Here is a 15,950-nt window from a genome sequence, read left to right on the forward strand (position 1 = left end):
TAATAATTACAGGCAGTGGCTCACGCCTGTAATCCCAGCACTTTGGAAGGCAGAGGCGGGAAGATCACTTAAGGTCAGGAGTTAGAGGCCAGCTTGACCATCGTGGTGAAACCCCATCTCTATTAAAAATACAAAAATTAGCTGGGTGTGGTGGCACACACCTGTAATCCCACCTATTCAGGAGCCTGAGGCATGAGAATTGCTTGAACCCAGGAGGTGGAAGTTACAGTGAGCTGAGATTGCGCCACTGTACTCCAGCCTGAGTGACAGAGTGAGACTCTGTCTCAAAAAAAACAAAAACAAACAAAAAACCCACAGTTACCCTCCTTTCCCATCCCCTCCCTGTGTTGCATTCAGCTATATTAGTTGCATCCAAGTATGTATATTTCAACTCCATAGTCACTTTTCCAATGGTTACTTCCTTTATACTGAGGAACTTGGGGCCTTGGCGAGCCTGGCCCAGGGCTACAAGGCTACTTAATTCAGAGCCAAGACTAAAGCTCAGCCTTCTTGACCCCACTCCAGTCCTTTCCTCACCATAATGTTAAAGAGTGGTTTGTTGAGCTAATTCTGTAGAAGAGAATTTGTTTCAACAAAAACTTAAACAGGATAACTGAGGATCTAGTATGGAGCTGGAATGGTGTAGAGAGGCCTGGATGGGAGTCAGAAGACATGAATACTAATTATTTCCGTCATCAGCCTCATGGCCTTGAACCACTTACATACTTTAAACATGGTCATGCATCCTTTAGCAAGGACAGGAACATGTTCTGAGAAATGCATTGTTAGGCAATTTTGTCATCATGTGACCATCATAGAGTGTACTTACACACCTAGGCTAGATGGTATAGTCTATTGCTTCAGAGCCACAAACTTGCGCCACATGTATTGAATACTGTAAGCAGCTGTAAAAACATTGTAGTATGTATTTGTGTATCTAAACATAGAAAAGGTGCAATAAAAATAATGCTATTATAATCTTAGGGGGCCACTGTCTTATATGCAGTTGGTGGTTGACGAAAATGTCATTTTGTGGTGCAGGACTCTGTTTCTTCCTCTGTGAAATAAAAATAATACTGACCTGCTTACCTAATTTGAGCTGTTTCAATGATCAAGTCAAAAAATTTTATGTGAAAACACTTTGAAAATTATAAGATATTATTTATTGTACTTTGCAATTTGACTATGTGATGATCTGACCAAAGAGGCTTATTCTCCTCTTAATTCATGTAAGGAAGCTCTGAAAGAAAAGTTCACATCTGGGTAACCTGTACCAGGTTTGGGAATATATAATTCGGGAATAATCAATGATTCTGAATAAAAAGAGTATTTAAGATCAAAATATTCTAAATCAATAGATTTTCTAACAGATAAATAATTTATAGTTTACATCTATTTTTAAATAAAGATAGGCAACAATGTAACAGAAGAATAAATATTCCAATATGAAATAAAACTAGACTGAGGGAATAAAACAAAATTTATGATAGTCTCATAAAAGGTTGCTACATGCTTGAAACATAAAAGATACAAGGAATATTTGTTAAAAATGAATATTGTGGTGGCCATGTCCTTGTTTTTGACTGGAGTGTTTTATTTAGGGAAAACTTCACTCTTTTTCCTTGACAGATATTGATGGCTTAGAGAGTAGTGCCATTGGTGGCCAGCTGATGGCCTCAGCTGCTACAGAGTCTCCTTTTGCCCAGAGCAGGAGAATCGATGACTCCACAGTGGCAGGTAATGACTTGGATCTTGAGTTTATGAACACTGCATGTGTTACCAGCAATTACATTATTATGTGGTGACTTGAATCAAGATTTTGTCATGGTTAGAAAAAAACTAATTGGGCCGGGCACGGTGACTCACACCTGTAATCCCAGCACTTTGGGAGCCGAGGCGGGCAGATCACGAGGTTAGGAGATTGAGACCATCCTGGCTAACACAGTGAAACCCTGTCTCTACTAAAAATACAAAAAATTAGCTGGGCGTGGTGGCGGACACTTGTAGTCCCAGCTTCTCAGGAGGCTGAGGCAGGAGAATGGCGTGAACCTGGGAGGCAGAGCTTGCAGTGAGCCGAGATCACACCACTGCACTCCAGCCTGGGCGACAGAGCAAGACCCTGTCAAAAAAAAAAAAAAAAAGAAAAAGTAATTGATGGAAGTCACTTAGCATCATTCAGCTGATAATGCAACATTTATTTTTAAAAGAACAAAGTGAAACATGATCCCATATAATCCATTAAGTTATATTTCCTTTTGTAGAATTGCATGCAACTCTGTACTGCTCATTTGATGGCAAGAGAACACCATGTCATTCATTGTCAGGTCATTTTTGTCTCTAGAAAATGACGCACACTCCTCCATGTTCCAGGTGTGGCATTTGCTCGCTATATTCTGGTGGGCTGCTGGAAGAACTTGATCGATACTTTATCAACCCCACTGACTGGTCGAATGGCAGGGAGCTCCAAAGGGCTGGCCTTCATTCTGGGAGCTGAAGGCATCAAAGAGCAGAACCAGAAGGAACGGGACGCCATCTGCATGAGCCTCGATGGGCTGCGGAAAGCCGCACGGCTGAGCTGCGCTCTAGGTACCAGCGGAAGTAGTGTTCCCTGGCTGTGTTCCTGCAGAACTTACTGGGAATGATCCGGCAGGGTAGGGTGGGGGGACCTTTTAGAAGGGGTTCTGCTAGGTGAATGGTTAGAGGATATACTCAGTCAAGAAGTCGTTGTCTGTCTCCTCTGAAGGGGTTGCTGCTAACTGCGCCTCGGCTCTTGCCCAGATGGCAGCTGCCTCCTGTGTCCAAGAAGAAAAAGAAGAGAGGGAGGCCCAAGAACCCAGTGATGCCATCACACAAGGTAACGACTGGAGGGCCAGAACCCACCTGATGCCTTGGGTGCAGTATGCACACACCTGCACAGGCTAACACATGCCAGCCAATACTCGTGCCTGTTCTGTGTGCCCTGCCCAGTATGTATACACCACTGATCTCGAGATCCCATTGAGCCACAGGTGACCTACAGAAGATCCCTCTGGAGAATGAGAGACATACTGACCCCTGGTGGCAAGGAAAGTGCAGCAGGCCCAGGAGTCCCACCGGCCCACCTGGCCTAACTGTTCATATCTGTCATCTAGTCACTGGCTTTGGCATTTCACACAAGTGCACACTTGAAGAGCCTTCGGGTTATAGTGGGGAAGGCAGATTGGCCAGTTTTCTAAAGGGGAGAAAACAGATGGATAAAATTAATGAGGGGAGGCTCAGGAAGAAGAGGCTCTCATCAGAGAAAAATCTGAGCTTTGTGAACTCAGGAAATGGCTGATTTTTAACCTGTTGAAATCAGTGAGTCAATGAAGCTGATGGTTATCTGGATCAAAGGGAAGAGAATGACCATCCTGATAGCAACAGAAGATACAAGGCAGGCAGCAAACAAAAGGAAAAATGCAAGCGTGGTCCAAATTATGTAACTACTATCAGATATGTACAGTAGCAAGTCACTGAGTCAGCTGTACATTTTTAGCCGAGAAACACAGTTTAGGTCTGTGTTTCTCAGATTTGAATCAAATTTAGAGACCCATTTGAAAACAAAATAGCTCTCACAGATCCCCAGGGTTAACTTAAAATGGAGTCTCACAATTTTACTTAAGTATTTTACAACCATGAGCTACATAAAAATCCTTACATTCACAGTTCTTTAAAAAACCACAAAATCAAGACCACAATATTCTGATTAAATACAAATAAAAAATAAGATTAAGGCTGGGCACAGTGGCTTACGCCTGTAATCCCAGTACTTTGAGAGGTCAAAGAAAGTGGATCACTTGAGCCCATGAGTTCAAGACCAGCCTGGGCAACATAGCAAAACCCTGTCTCTACTAAAAACACAAAACTAAGCCAGGTATGGTGGCATGTGCCTATAGTCCCAGCTACTTGAGGGGCTGAGGTGGGAGGATCACCTGAGCCTGGGGAGGTCCAGGCTGCAGTGAGCCATAATCATTCTATTGTACTCTAGCCTGGGTGACAGAGTAAGATCCTATCTCAAAAAAAATAGATAAAATGGCCAGGTGCAGTGGCTTACACTTGTAATCCCAGCACTTTGGGAGGCTAAGGTGGGTGGATCATTTGAAGTCAGGAGTTTGAGACCAGCCTAGCCAACATGGTGAAAGAAACCCCATCTCTACTAAAAAATACAAAAATTAGCTGGGTGTGGTGGCGGGTGCCTGTAATCCTAGCTACTTCAGAGGCTGAGGCAGGAGAATTGGTTGAACCTGGGAAGTGGAGGTTGCAGTGAACCAAGATGGTGTCACTGCACTCCAGCCTAGGTAACAGAGAGAGACACCAACTCAAATAAAAAAATAATAAATAAAATTAGTATCACATTTATGAGACAAACGATGTTTTGCTAAAAATCACTTTGCTTCTTATGTTAGGAGATGGTTTGGATTCCTTTGAGGTTGGCTTGCTATATTTCTGGGTTCTGGACCGTCACTTAGTTATCCTACCACATGCAGTGACTTGAAACCTTTTTTCAAGGAGGACACTGTGGTTTGGCCTTGCCTTAGCATTTTGCATTACTGACATCTGAAGTCACTTTCTGCATTCTTTCTCATTAATCATCTACAGTTTTTTTTTTTTGTTTTGTTTTTTTTTGAGACCGAGTTTCACTGTTGTTGCCCAGGCGGGAGTACAGTGGCATGATCTCAGCTCACTGCAACCTCTGCCTCCCAGGTTCAAGTGATTGTCCTGCCCCAGCCTCCTGAGTAGCTGGGATTACAGGCATGTGCCACCACACCCGGCTAATTTTGTATCTTCAGTAGAGACAGGGTTTCTCCGTGTTGTTCAGGCTGGTTTTGAACTCCCAACCTTAGGTGATCCGCCTGCCTCGGCCTCCCGTTGTTGCTGGGATTACAGATGTGAGCCACCACGCCCGGTCTACAATTTTTTAAAGTGTTATTTGGAGCTCACAAATACAAACTCAAGGGATGAAATGAAATCAGTCTTTTTCAGTGATAGAGCAGTCATTCGGGTGCTCAAAATACACATAAATAAGTTGTTTTAGAGATGATGATCATAATGAGAACCTAACATTACAATAATCTCAGAGAAAACTTGCAGAAAGCCAGGAATTCTTCCATTTGACCAATTTTTGGGAAGGGTGAAAGGTCTGGGCCCAGATGGTTTTACCTGGAATTGGCTCATGAAACCCATCCGCACTGCTGTGCCTGACCCAGAGCCCATGAAAGGGCCTGGAAGGAATGGCACCTGCCAGCTCAGGATCCATCCCACTTCTGGAGCCGGAGAGCTGGGGCCATCGGCGCATGGGACCTGCCAGCTGAGTGGTTTGCATGAGGGTCCGCAAGGACCTGCTGTGGAGGCGCTTGCTGCCACTGACGTCTGTCCTTTCCCTTTTGCCCTTGCATGACACACATTCTTTCATTTTCATTCTTTCTCTCTCCCTTTCTGTCTCCCTTACTCAACCTGTTATTTTAATAAATGTCTTTCTGGCACAGTGAAACTAAAAGTGGAGCAGAAACTGGAGCAGATTGGGAAGGTGCAGGGGGTGTGGCTGCACACTGCCCACGTCTTGTGCATGGAGGCCATCCTCAGCGTAGGCCTGGAGATGGGAAGCCACAACCCGGACTGCTGGCCACACGTGTTCAGGTGCATGATGGACTCCCACCCCCAGATGGCACTGACCCTGCCTCAGAAAGCCTGGAGTGGGCTCTGGGGGGTGGAGAGGGGTAGCCTCAAGAGCCTGCCAGCATGTAAATCAATTATAACAATTCACAGAGTTTGATTAAACTTCAAATAAGACATGAAAAGAAAAGACGCAATAAGGGCCCAACTAAATGTATGTTTTTGAAGAACAAGGGACAGAACTGGGTCTCAGGAACTGTGACTTTTCTATTGACATTTTTACTAGAGAAGGAAGGAAGAAAAACCAATTAAATAATTGATTGAGATGACTACGTAAGTTAAGTGAATACAGTGCCAATCTAAAACTGGTCATGTCTCTGCAATATTACATTGCTAAATGTTTACCAATGTCCTCTTTACTTAAAGAAGGATTTCAGATAGCCTATTTGGATACATAAAATACAAGATACCTACTTTTAATGTAGCTAGACTGAAACAAAACAAAACAAAATAGTACACCTCTGCCAAAGACAGACCAAAAATTTGGCTCTAAGCATTGTAGCATCAAAGTGAAAAGAAGCTCCCAGTGAGTTACACAGTGCACAGTGCCTGTAAGATGAAAACCAGCAATAGCTCCAGAGTCCAGGTCCTCTTACAACTAAGACTGAAAGCACATCTCCCCAAGCGCTGCATCAGGGCAGACCCAGTACCGTGGAAGGAGCACTGCCCATGGAACAGGACAGGGGCTGGCCACACTGTGCCTTCTCCTTCTTTGCATCACACACCTCACACTCACTCCAAACCCAGGTCTAGGCAGAGCAGGCATGGGGCAAGAGTGGCCAGGGTGATGGCCGATGGCCCAGGGCACCAGCCAGAGATGGGTTCAGTTTCACGTCTTCAAAGCAAATATAGCCATGAGTGTTTGTTGAGCAAAATGGTTCTATTATGAAGGCTGCTAACCTGCTGCTCTTTATTGCTCTAACAAGAAAAAAAAAAAAAAGGAAAAAAGAAAAAGGCTATCCTGGTACACAAGCAGCGGGTAAGGGATTGAAAAATTCTCTGATTCTAGAACATCAGAGTGGATTATCCACGACGCTCTTTACCGGTAAACGGACTTACTCTGAGATGAGGGACCCTGCGAACCATCCTTGTCCCAGGTTCTGTTGGGAACAAACCATTTAGAAGTTGGCAGTTGTAGCACATGTGGTGACTCTTCTCTGTGTTTGCCATGATTCAGTGACTGCCCTTCCACCCGGCCGCCACCCACTGCACCCAGACTTGAGTTATGTGGCGCCATCAGGACCAGGCAGGAGGTGGCTGGGCAGAACTCACTGTGGCTGGATGGCCTGTCCGTCATAGCTCTGGCCATTCTGGAATCCCATCGTAAGGAAATGCTTCCCAACTCCTAATCAGAGCACTATATAGAGGGAAAGAGGGTGCCTGGGGAAAAGTGGCTCAAACAGCAGGAGGGGGGATAAGCCAGTAAGCTGGACTAGGCAGGGGGATTGGATGAACGGGGCCTCATTACCTATCCTTCTCCCAGCCTGGGGTGGAAGAACCCAAATAATCCTTTACTCATTTCAAGGCTGTCTGGTCTAACTCAAATACTACTACTAATAATGCTGTGTGACATGAGAACACAGGAGGGAAGGACTGACTGTGCTCACAGGAAAGAGGAAAGCTGGGGAGCTGGCAGAGCTGGCTGCATTTCCTTTGTCTGGCACTGTGGGGTTGATGGAGCTGCCGGGATGAGCTGCAGAGTCTAACAGCTGCTTGTCTGTGCTCTTTCTAGGGTGTGTGAGTACGTGGGCACCCTGGAGCACAACCACTTCAGCGATGGCGCCTTGCAGCCCCCTCTGACCATCAGCCAGCCCCAGAAGGCCACTGGGAGCGCTGGCCTCCTTGGGGACCCCGAGTGTGAGGGCTCGCCCACGGAGCAGAGCCCGGAGCAGGGGCGCTCCGTGAGCACGGCCCCCGTCGTCCAGCCCCTGTCCATCCAGGACCTCGTCCGGGAAGGCAGCCGGGGCCGGGCCTCGGACTTCCGCGGCGGGAGCCTCATGAGCGGGAGCAGCGCCGCCAAGGTGGTGCTCACCCTCTCCACACAGGCCGACAGGTGCGCGGCGCCAGCCTCCCACGGGCCGGGAGCCTGCTCACCAGGCGACACCCATGTCCATCTGGTCTCAGTCATGCCAGGGACGACCCATGTGTTAGCCAATCCCTTAAATTTCCTCCATCTTTTTCAAGCTTTGTTCTCTCTACCATTACATCCATACTCGGAATGAAACGTTTTCTACTAACCCTGGAGGGTCTGAGGCAGGCCACCTGGGGTCAAAGCACTGCACTTACTCTGGGATCTCAGGCAATCTCACCTCCCTGGGCCCTGCCTGGCCTTCTCCATTGGTAAAATAGGGTCATTTTTTAAAAGTAATTCTGTCACCGGGTAGTTGTGAGGGTAAATTAATTAGTAACTTGATGCACCTGGAGTGGAGCTTGGCAAATGGTAAAAATCCACTATTTTTATGATTAATGGCTGTTTTCAAAAATCCCACATGCATGTGTTACTTATTGATGCCCAACGACCATGTGAAGGTGAGGAGCAAAAATCTTCCTGATGTAGAAAGTGCTTTTGGTCACCAGTCACACACAGCTCCACCTCACTTACCTCTTCAGCATTTGGTCACTGTGTCCCAGACCCCCTGCACGGGCACAGGGAGGACCGTCAGGAAGGGGATGGGAGTGGGAGGAGCACTCCCTGGGCCGGGACTCAGATTGACCTGAGTTCCTGTCCTGGCTTTGCACTCCCCAGCTGCCGGGTCATGTCTGTAGACATAGCTGCACTGAGACTCAGTTTCTCCATCTACTATCCCACTACCATAATTGCTTTGTCCTGCTTATCCAAGTTGGCTGTGAAAATGTTTTAGAATCTGGAAAGCAATAGACAAGTGTCAGGTGGAATATAATATTCATCACTATTTTCTTACTAGGAATGAGGGAGGAGAAATGGTCAATGGGACCCAGAAACCAAATGGTATCAAAATAGCAAGAAAAATATGTTTGTTTTGATAATTTATAAACGTTTGATCCACTAATTCCCATCTTAACTTGCATGTCTCATTTTCCTCCTTCAAAAAGGACTCATGATTCCATTTCTATTAGCGACCCTCTCCCTGAAGCAGCCCATGGTGCCCCCTCAGCACTGATTGCCCTGTGGTGTCGTGAGGCTTGGAAGGCAGATACCAGGGTGACCCAAGAGCCATGGAAGGCTCACCTGGCACATTCCTCATTGTGGCCTCATAAAACAGATATTTAATCTTTACCATTCTTCATTCCAGTGACCTTCAAATCCTCCCCTAAATTCTGCTACTGTGCTCCCCACCTTCCTAAATCTTTCTGCTGGCAAGGTCTGTGCCCAGCTGAGCAGAAAAGAAAAAGAACTTGCAAGACCCATCATATTAGGGAACGTTCTTTCTTCCAAACAGATACTTGAGTTCCCATCACATCCAGGCGTTTGGGTGTGTATGAGGCCAGTCCCTGCCCTGAGGGGGGCTTACAGGATCCACTCTTAGCTGTTTTTGTATCCCTTCCAGCATTATGCCCATAAATTATAGACAGACAAAATGTATTCATCAATTTACTGGGGTTTTTTGACATCATTTATGAAATTGAAGCTAATTCTGAAGATTCCATTCCCATTTACTCAGTTTCTGGGAACAATGCCTTGCCATCTTTCAGCTTCTTGCCAAGCATTTTATGAGAGCCTACCATGGCTGAGCTAGACCATGAGGGCACAAAGATATTTTTAAATATATTCTTTGTGCCTTTGAATTAAAATGTCACAGAGCAGACTTGTACACAGTTAAAATAGATATAATAATACCATACATTTGTCTACAGTGTTTACACACATTTCCACTGATCACATCAACAAAATTGCCATAATCATTCTGCCATAAAGACCTTGCTGAAGTGTTTCCAAAGAGCACATCTCTTTCTGTTTGCATCCAGGCTCTTTGAAGATGCTACGGATAAGTTGAACCTCATGGCCCTGGGAGGCTTTCTTTACCAGCTGAAGAAAGCATCGCAGTCTCAGCTTTTTCATTCCGTCACGGATACAGTTGATTACTCTCTGGCAATGCCAGGTAATTGTTTCCCGGAAGAAACCATATACCAGGAGGTTAGCAGGAAACAGCCCAGGCCTCTGTCACCAGTAGCGTGCCTGAAGATTTGACTCCACATTCCCTTTGCTTACACTCACACAAGCTACGCCCAAGTATAGATTTGTCTCCGGATTTTGAGGCACCCTGTGTGAGGGGTGGTGTAACTCTTTGTGAATGGAAACGTTGCTGCTACCACATCTATAAGAATTCCCACTGGAGCTGGACTAGGTTGTTCTGCTAAGTTTTGTGCTTGTGGTAGAAATCGTGTGGCTCAGGGTGCAGATAGCTTCCTTCACATGAAGGTGGAACTTTTCTGCATATCAAAAATCACACCACACATCTCTGTCCAGTTGGCTGGACAGAGGTGATTTGTGATATGCAGAAACAACCACTGATCCCAAAAGGGGTGGTGAAAAAGGAAACTGCATACCACTCTTGCAAAACTGATCTCAGAGGCATATCCCATTAATGATGGGTCAGTGTCCACGTCGTCTCCAGTGAGGCCAGGTGAATAAATGAGGCCCTCTTGAAGGCCAGTGTTGTGGAAGACAAAGTAGAGTTGTACTGAATTGTCCAAGGGGCCCAGAGGGTTGGCAGGTTGCTCACAGATGGAATTGTTCATCCACAGCACCAGTGGTTGTCCTGAAACAGTGAGCACCTTGTCCCGAATGAGTTCAGGCAGAGACAGGGAGCCATGTGCTGGGGACGCACCGTAGTGACATGTTGGACTGCACAACCTCTGAGGTCCCTTCCATCCTTAGGAATCTAAAGTTCTAAAAGCAGTATATTTGATTTTTTCATCCTTGCTGCAGATTTGGATTTGAGAGCCACCGTTGTTGCCCCACTCATTTTTAACAGACTTTAAAACCTGAGCAATATAAAGCCAACCTCCCAGGCCCATCAGACTTTCAGAGAATCTCTGAGCCCAGGGGTAACCTTCAAAGTCTTTCTCATTGGAGAAAACGGTAGACTCTGAGCTTACAAAGCACATAGTGAGCAGGGGCCAGGAAGAGGCGGTAAATCTAGGAAGAGGGAGACTTGCTTCGGAATCAGTCAGGTAGGAATATAAAATGCGGCCTCCAACACTTACCAGCCACAGCATCTGAGGCAAGTCATATCACCTTTCAGACATTCAATTTTCTACTCTGTAAAATAGCAATAATTATATTTTCTTCTTAAAAGAAAATATAGGCTGCGTGCTGCAGCTCACGCCTATAATCCCAGCACTTTGGGAGGCCAAGGCGGGCAGATCACCTGAGGCCAGGAGTTCGAGACCAGCCTGACCAATATGGTGAAACCCTGTCTCTACTAAAAATACAAAAAAGTTAGCTGGGCATCATGACATGTGCCTGTAGCCCCAGCTACTCAGGAGGCTGAGACAGGAGAATTGCTTGAACCCGGGAGGCGGAGGTTGCAGTGAGCCGAGATTGCACCACTGCACTCCAGCCCAGGCGACAGAGTGAGACTCCATCAAAAAAGAAAAAAAAAAAAAAAAAAAGGAAATATAATTGCTTTAAAAATTAAAGTTATTAAAGACTTATAGAACCAACACAGTGTCTGATGCAGGGTAAATATCCATGATGATTATTATAGGTTGAGTATCCCTAATCCAAAAATCCAAAATGCTCAAAATTCAAAACTTTTTAAGCACTGGCATAAGGCCACAAGTGGAAAGTTCCACACCTGACCTCATGTGACGGGCCACGCTCAAAATGCAGGCACACAACACACAGTTTATTAAGGGTCCCCAAGGGATACAAAAATTGCCTTCAGGCTGTGCGTAAGGTATATATGAAACAGAAATGAATTTTGTATTTAGACCTGGGTCCCATCCCCAGTAGGAAGTAGAGGAGAGGCAACAGAACATGAGCAAGAAGGGAGCGGGGAAGATGAAGGCGACAGTGGCAAAGAAGTAGCCCAAGATCAGGGTAGACAAGGATGGTACTGAAACAAGACAGAGCAGGCCAGACAGCATGTTACTGAGCAGCAGAGGGACCAGGTCTGCTTGGCAAAGGCTGCAGAGGTTTATTAAGGATTGTCAAAGTAGATGATGAAGTGAAAGGTGACAGGAACAAGAGTAATAATAATAGCTAATAATGTTCAGTTAGTATGTGCTGGGCCCATGCTGACCACTTTATGTGTATTATCACGTTTAATCTTTAAAGCAATTTTAGGAGTGGGCAGTATTATCCCCAGGTTTACAGATGAGATCATTAAAGAGGAAAATCTTTTTTTTATTATTTTTATTTTTTGGAGACGGAGTCTTGCTCTGCCACCCAGGCTGGAGTGCAGTGGCGCGATCTCGGCTCACTGCAAGCTCCACCTCCCGGGTTCACCCCATTCTCCAGCCTCAGCCTCCCAAGTAGCTGGGACTACAGGTGCCCGCCACCACGCCCAGCGAATTTTTTATATTTTTAGTAGAGACGGAGTTTCACCGTGTTAGCCAGGATGGTCTTGATCTCCTGACCTCGTGATACACCCGCTTCGGCCTCCCAAAGTGCTGGGATTACAGGCGTGAGCCACCGTGCCCAGCCTAAAGAGGAAAATCTTTGGCCAAATATAACACAACTACTAAATGGTGCCAGGATTTGAACTCAGACAGTCGGACTTCTCGGCCCTCCTACCGAACCGCTACCTCATTCCCTCTAATCAATTCCTGATCACACCTGTCACATCTCAGCTACCGGGGCTACAGTGCTGAGTGAGAGGGCGATGCAGGCCTTGCTCAGTGAACCACCACATCCTTCTCGAATCCAGGGCTCCCTCCTCCCTTGGTTAGCCAATATCGAATTACCCTGCTGGTCCTACCTAGATTTTCAACCTCTCTCTTTGCTTGAATAGGTCAGACTGTGTCTGAGTTTGGGCTTTCTGGCATTTATGTTCTTGCCTTCCTGTAGGAGAAGTTAAATCCACTCAAGACCGAAAAAGCGCCCTCCACCTGTTCCGCCTGGGGGATGCCATGCTGAGGATTGTGCGGAGCAAAGCACGGCCCCTGCTGCACGTGATGCGCTGCTGGAGCCTAGTGGCCCCACACCTGGTGGAGGTGAGCACTGGAAAGGTGGGAAGAGCCTGGAACTGCTAAGTCAATGACCAGCAGAGCCAGCACGGGGGCCTGTAGTCATGTATGGGGACAAAGCACTGTGGCCACTGGGCAGTGGGAACTTGCCCATCACCTGGTCACAAACATCACTGTTTTCTAGTTATACTTCATGGCATCTAAAGAATCACCCCAAAGGGCAGTACTACCCTAGTCTCACTCTGACCCTCTTTCTTTGCAATTGTACAACTCAGCTAGTTTTTCATTTTTTTGATCTGGTATCAACCTGAGCCTGGAACACAAAGACTGTGGATGGTTCCTAATAGCTTTATTTGTATACATAAATATAACAATGTCTTTGGTTCCTACCAGTCCCTGTTTTCTAATAGCTAAATATACTCAGGACAGTGTCCTTTCAGTCAGGGAACACTATGTCTTAGTTTTCTTAACAAAATTAATACTAAGACCCTTTCACTCTCCAAAGGAAAGCAGTTCATGTGATCAGTTTTATGGCAGCTCTACATCTAAGCATCTCAATACATGAGGACTGGCCACTTCCAAGTTGACAGGGAAAACTGTTGCCCTGTTTTGCAGTGATAGCTATTCTTAATAGCCCTTTTGCTCTTACCTGGTAGAGATAAATCATAAAACACTTCTTGGAACTTATTAACCTGAGAACATTCTAGTAAGCAAAATGGGTAGAAAATAGCAATGTAGACATGGGGAAAAAGTCTGTCCGTTATCTTTTACTCTACAATAAGGCCTCCCCAACATCTAGTGGCTTAAAACAACCACCGTTTATTTAGCTCATGATTCCATGAGTCAGATATTTGAGGTAGGCTTCTCTGGGTAGTTCTGGGGTTGGCCAGGCGTGGCGGATCTCACTGGCTTTAATTGTGTATCTATGGTCAGCTGGTGCAAAGTCTGGGGCCAGATGGTTCACGATGGCCTTAACAGGGATGGCTAGACAAATAGGTCTCTCTTTTCATGGTCTCTCATGTAGACTAGCCTCCAGCAGACCAGCGCCAGCTTGTTCACATGGCATTCTTAGGGTTCCAAAGAGCAACAACAGGGCTAACCCCAAATCACAGGTACTTTTTAATTCTGTTCTTACATGATGTTTGCTTGTGTTCCACTGGCCAAAGCAACTCACACGTCCAAGCCCAGGGCCAGTACGGGAAAAGACTACTCAAGAGCATGGATACCAGGAGGTTTGTAAACCAATTAGAGCTACTGTGGCAATCTGTCCCTCACCTCACTGAGGAACAGATGACTCATCTTATCTTCCTACGTGTGGGGCACAGCTAAGATGAAACCATAAGCCATTCCTAGTCTGGGTTCTGGTGTCTTTATAGTGAGCATGTTCTGTACCATTTAAGAAAACTGTCATGTTACAGAAAAATAAATTACAAGAAACTTTTCTTTTTCTAGAAACATTAACATGAAATTGAAGTTGTGCCTGATAAGCTCGTTAAATTGTTTAAAATGCAATTTAGTGTGCAGTTTGCTTAGACTTATCCCTTAGAGTGTTTTGATTTTAACAGAATTGCTGTTTCTCCCTCCTTGTAATGAGGTGGGGTAGGAAGGCCTTCAGAAACCACATTCTCACTGTCTGCTGTCCTGATGGTATGCCACTCTCTGATGAATTTTGCAGGCTGCTTGCCATAAGGAAAGACATGTGTCTCAGAAGGCTGTTTCCTTCATCCATGACATACTGACAGAGGTCCTCACTGACTGGAATGAGCCACCTCATTTTCACTTCAATGAAGCACTCTTCCGACCTTTCGAGCGCATTATGCAGCTGGAGTTGTGTGATGAGGACGTCCAAGACCAGGTCAGTGTGACATGGTCATCAGCGTCATAGCTGGCTCTTACTGAGTGCAGTGGCAGGCACGGTTCTATGAGCTTTGCACTCTTACTCTTTCCAATAATCCTATGTGGAATCTGTAACAGAGAAATTAAGCAGGGCCAGGCATGGTGGCTCACACCTGTAATCCCAGCACTTTGGGAGGCCGAGGCAGACAGATTATGAGGTCAGGAGTTCAAGGCCAGCCTGACCAACATGGTGAAACCTCATCTCTACTAAAAATACAAAAATTAGCCGAGTGTGGTGGCACATGCCTGTAATCCCAGCTACTCAGGAGGCTGAGGCAGGAGAATCGCTTGAACCCGGGAGGCGGAGGTTGCAGTGAGCCCAAATCACTCCACTGCACTCCAGCCTGAGTGACAGAGCGAGACTCCGTCAGGAAAAAAAAAAAAAAAAAAAAAAAAACAGGTAATTTGACTAAGGATACATAATCAGTGATTGGTGGAGCTGCGATTTGAACCTAGGCAATCTGCTGGCCTATCTCTTTACACCTGGCCTATATTCCTAACTGCTGCCATACTGTCCACTGAAGGCAAGGTAAAGAAACTAACTGGAGACTTCGTATTTCACATGATGGTGGGCTAGAAATACAGGATCTCTCTCTCTGAAATCCACCAAAAATATTGAATAGAGGTTTAAACATTTCTTTCAAATACCTTGACACACTGACAAGAAAGTAAGGAGGCCCCAAAACTGAGTGCCAGTGGGAAGCCAGAGAAGTAAGCAGAGCCCTTAGGCTGGTTTTACCATGAGGGAATTTGCTATTAAGTGGAGCAGAAGTTCTGGTCATCTCAGACGAGAGTGCACAAAAACAGAAAACAAATCTCAACGCAAACTTTGCAAAGCTGATGTTCATTCAGGCCAAGGTTAAATTAAAACAAACTTGATGTTCACTCAGGCCAAGGTTGAATTAAAACAAACTTCCTGAGGATACTATCAGCTTGTTTCTAACACTGGCTCTTAATGGAAAGTTTTTTAAAAAGAGCGCTCCAGGATTTATTATTACAACTTAGCCCTTTTATGTGATCTGTGTATGAAATTGCACCACCTCAGGGTCTGAGAAACTATACAGGCACCATACAGAAGCAACAAAATTCCCCCTAGAGCAACTCATGTCAATTCAGGCCACAAAATAATCCCACAAACAAAGTTTCAAGGTATGTGAGCTCTCGGTATTTTTTTAAAATTCACAAAACACACAAGAAAACAAGGCAATGGAGAGAACTGATAAAACAACCAATGGTACAACTAGACCTGT

The 15,950-nt window shown here is 45.6% G+C and overlaps 1 protein-coding gene across 1 annotated transcript in view; it reads left to right on the top strand.

Annotated features, from left to right (window-relative positions):
• ARFGEF3 (ARFGEF family member 3) overlaps window positions 1–15,950 on the top strand; it is a 190,815-nt gene that overhangs the window by 128,527 nt on the left and 46,338 nt on the right. Inside the window, exons 15-22 of the mRNA XM_025383466.1 lie at window positions 1,630–1,737; window positions 2,371–2,586; window positions 2,744–2,854; window positions 5,505–5,655; window positions 7,424–7,744; window positions 9,637–9,770; window positions 12,686–12,831; window positions 14,480–14,659. Of these exons, the coding sequence (XP_025239251.1) occupies window positions 1,630–1,737; window positions 2,371–2,586; window positions 2,744–2,854; window positions 5,505–5,655; window positions 7,424–7,744; window positions 9,637–9,770; window positions 12,686–12,831; window positions 14,480–14,659 (1,367 nt within the window). The remainder of the gene's footprint in view (window positions 1–1,629; window positions 1,738–2,370; window positions 2,587–2,743; window positions 2,855–5,504; window positions 5,656–7,423; window positions 7,745–9,636; window positions 9,771–12,685; window positions 12,832–14,479; window positions 14,660–15,950) is intronic.

Source organism: Theropithecus gelada, chromosome 4 (genome assembly GCF_003255815.1).
Source record: "Theropithecus gelada isolate Dixy chromosome 4, Tgel_1.0, whole genome shotgun sequence".
In the NCBI taxonomy this organism is placed as follows: domain Eukaryota; kingdom Metazoa; phylum Chordata; class Mammalia; order Primates; family Cercopithecidae; genus Theropithecus; species Theropithecus gelada.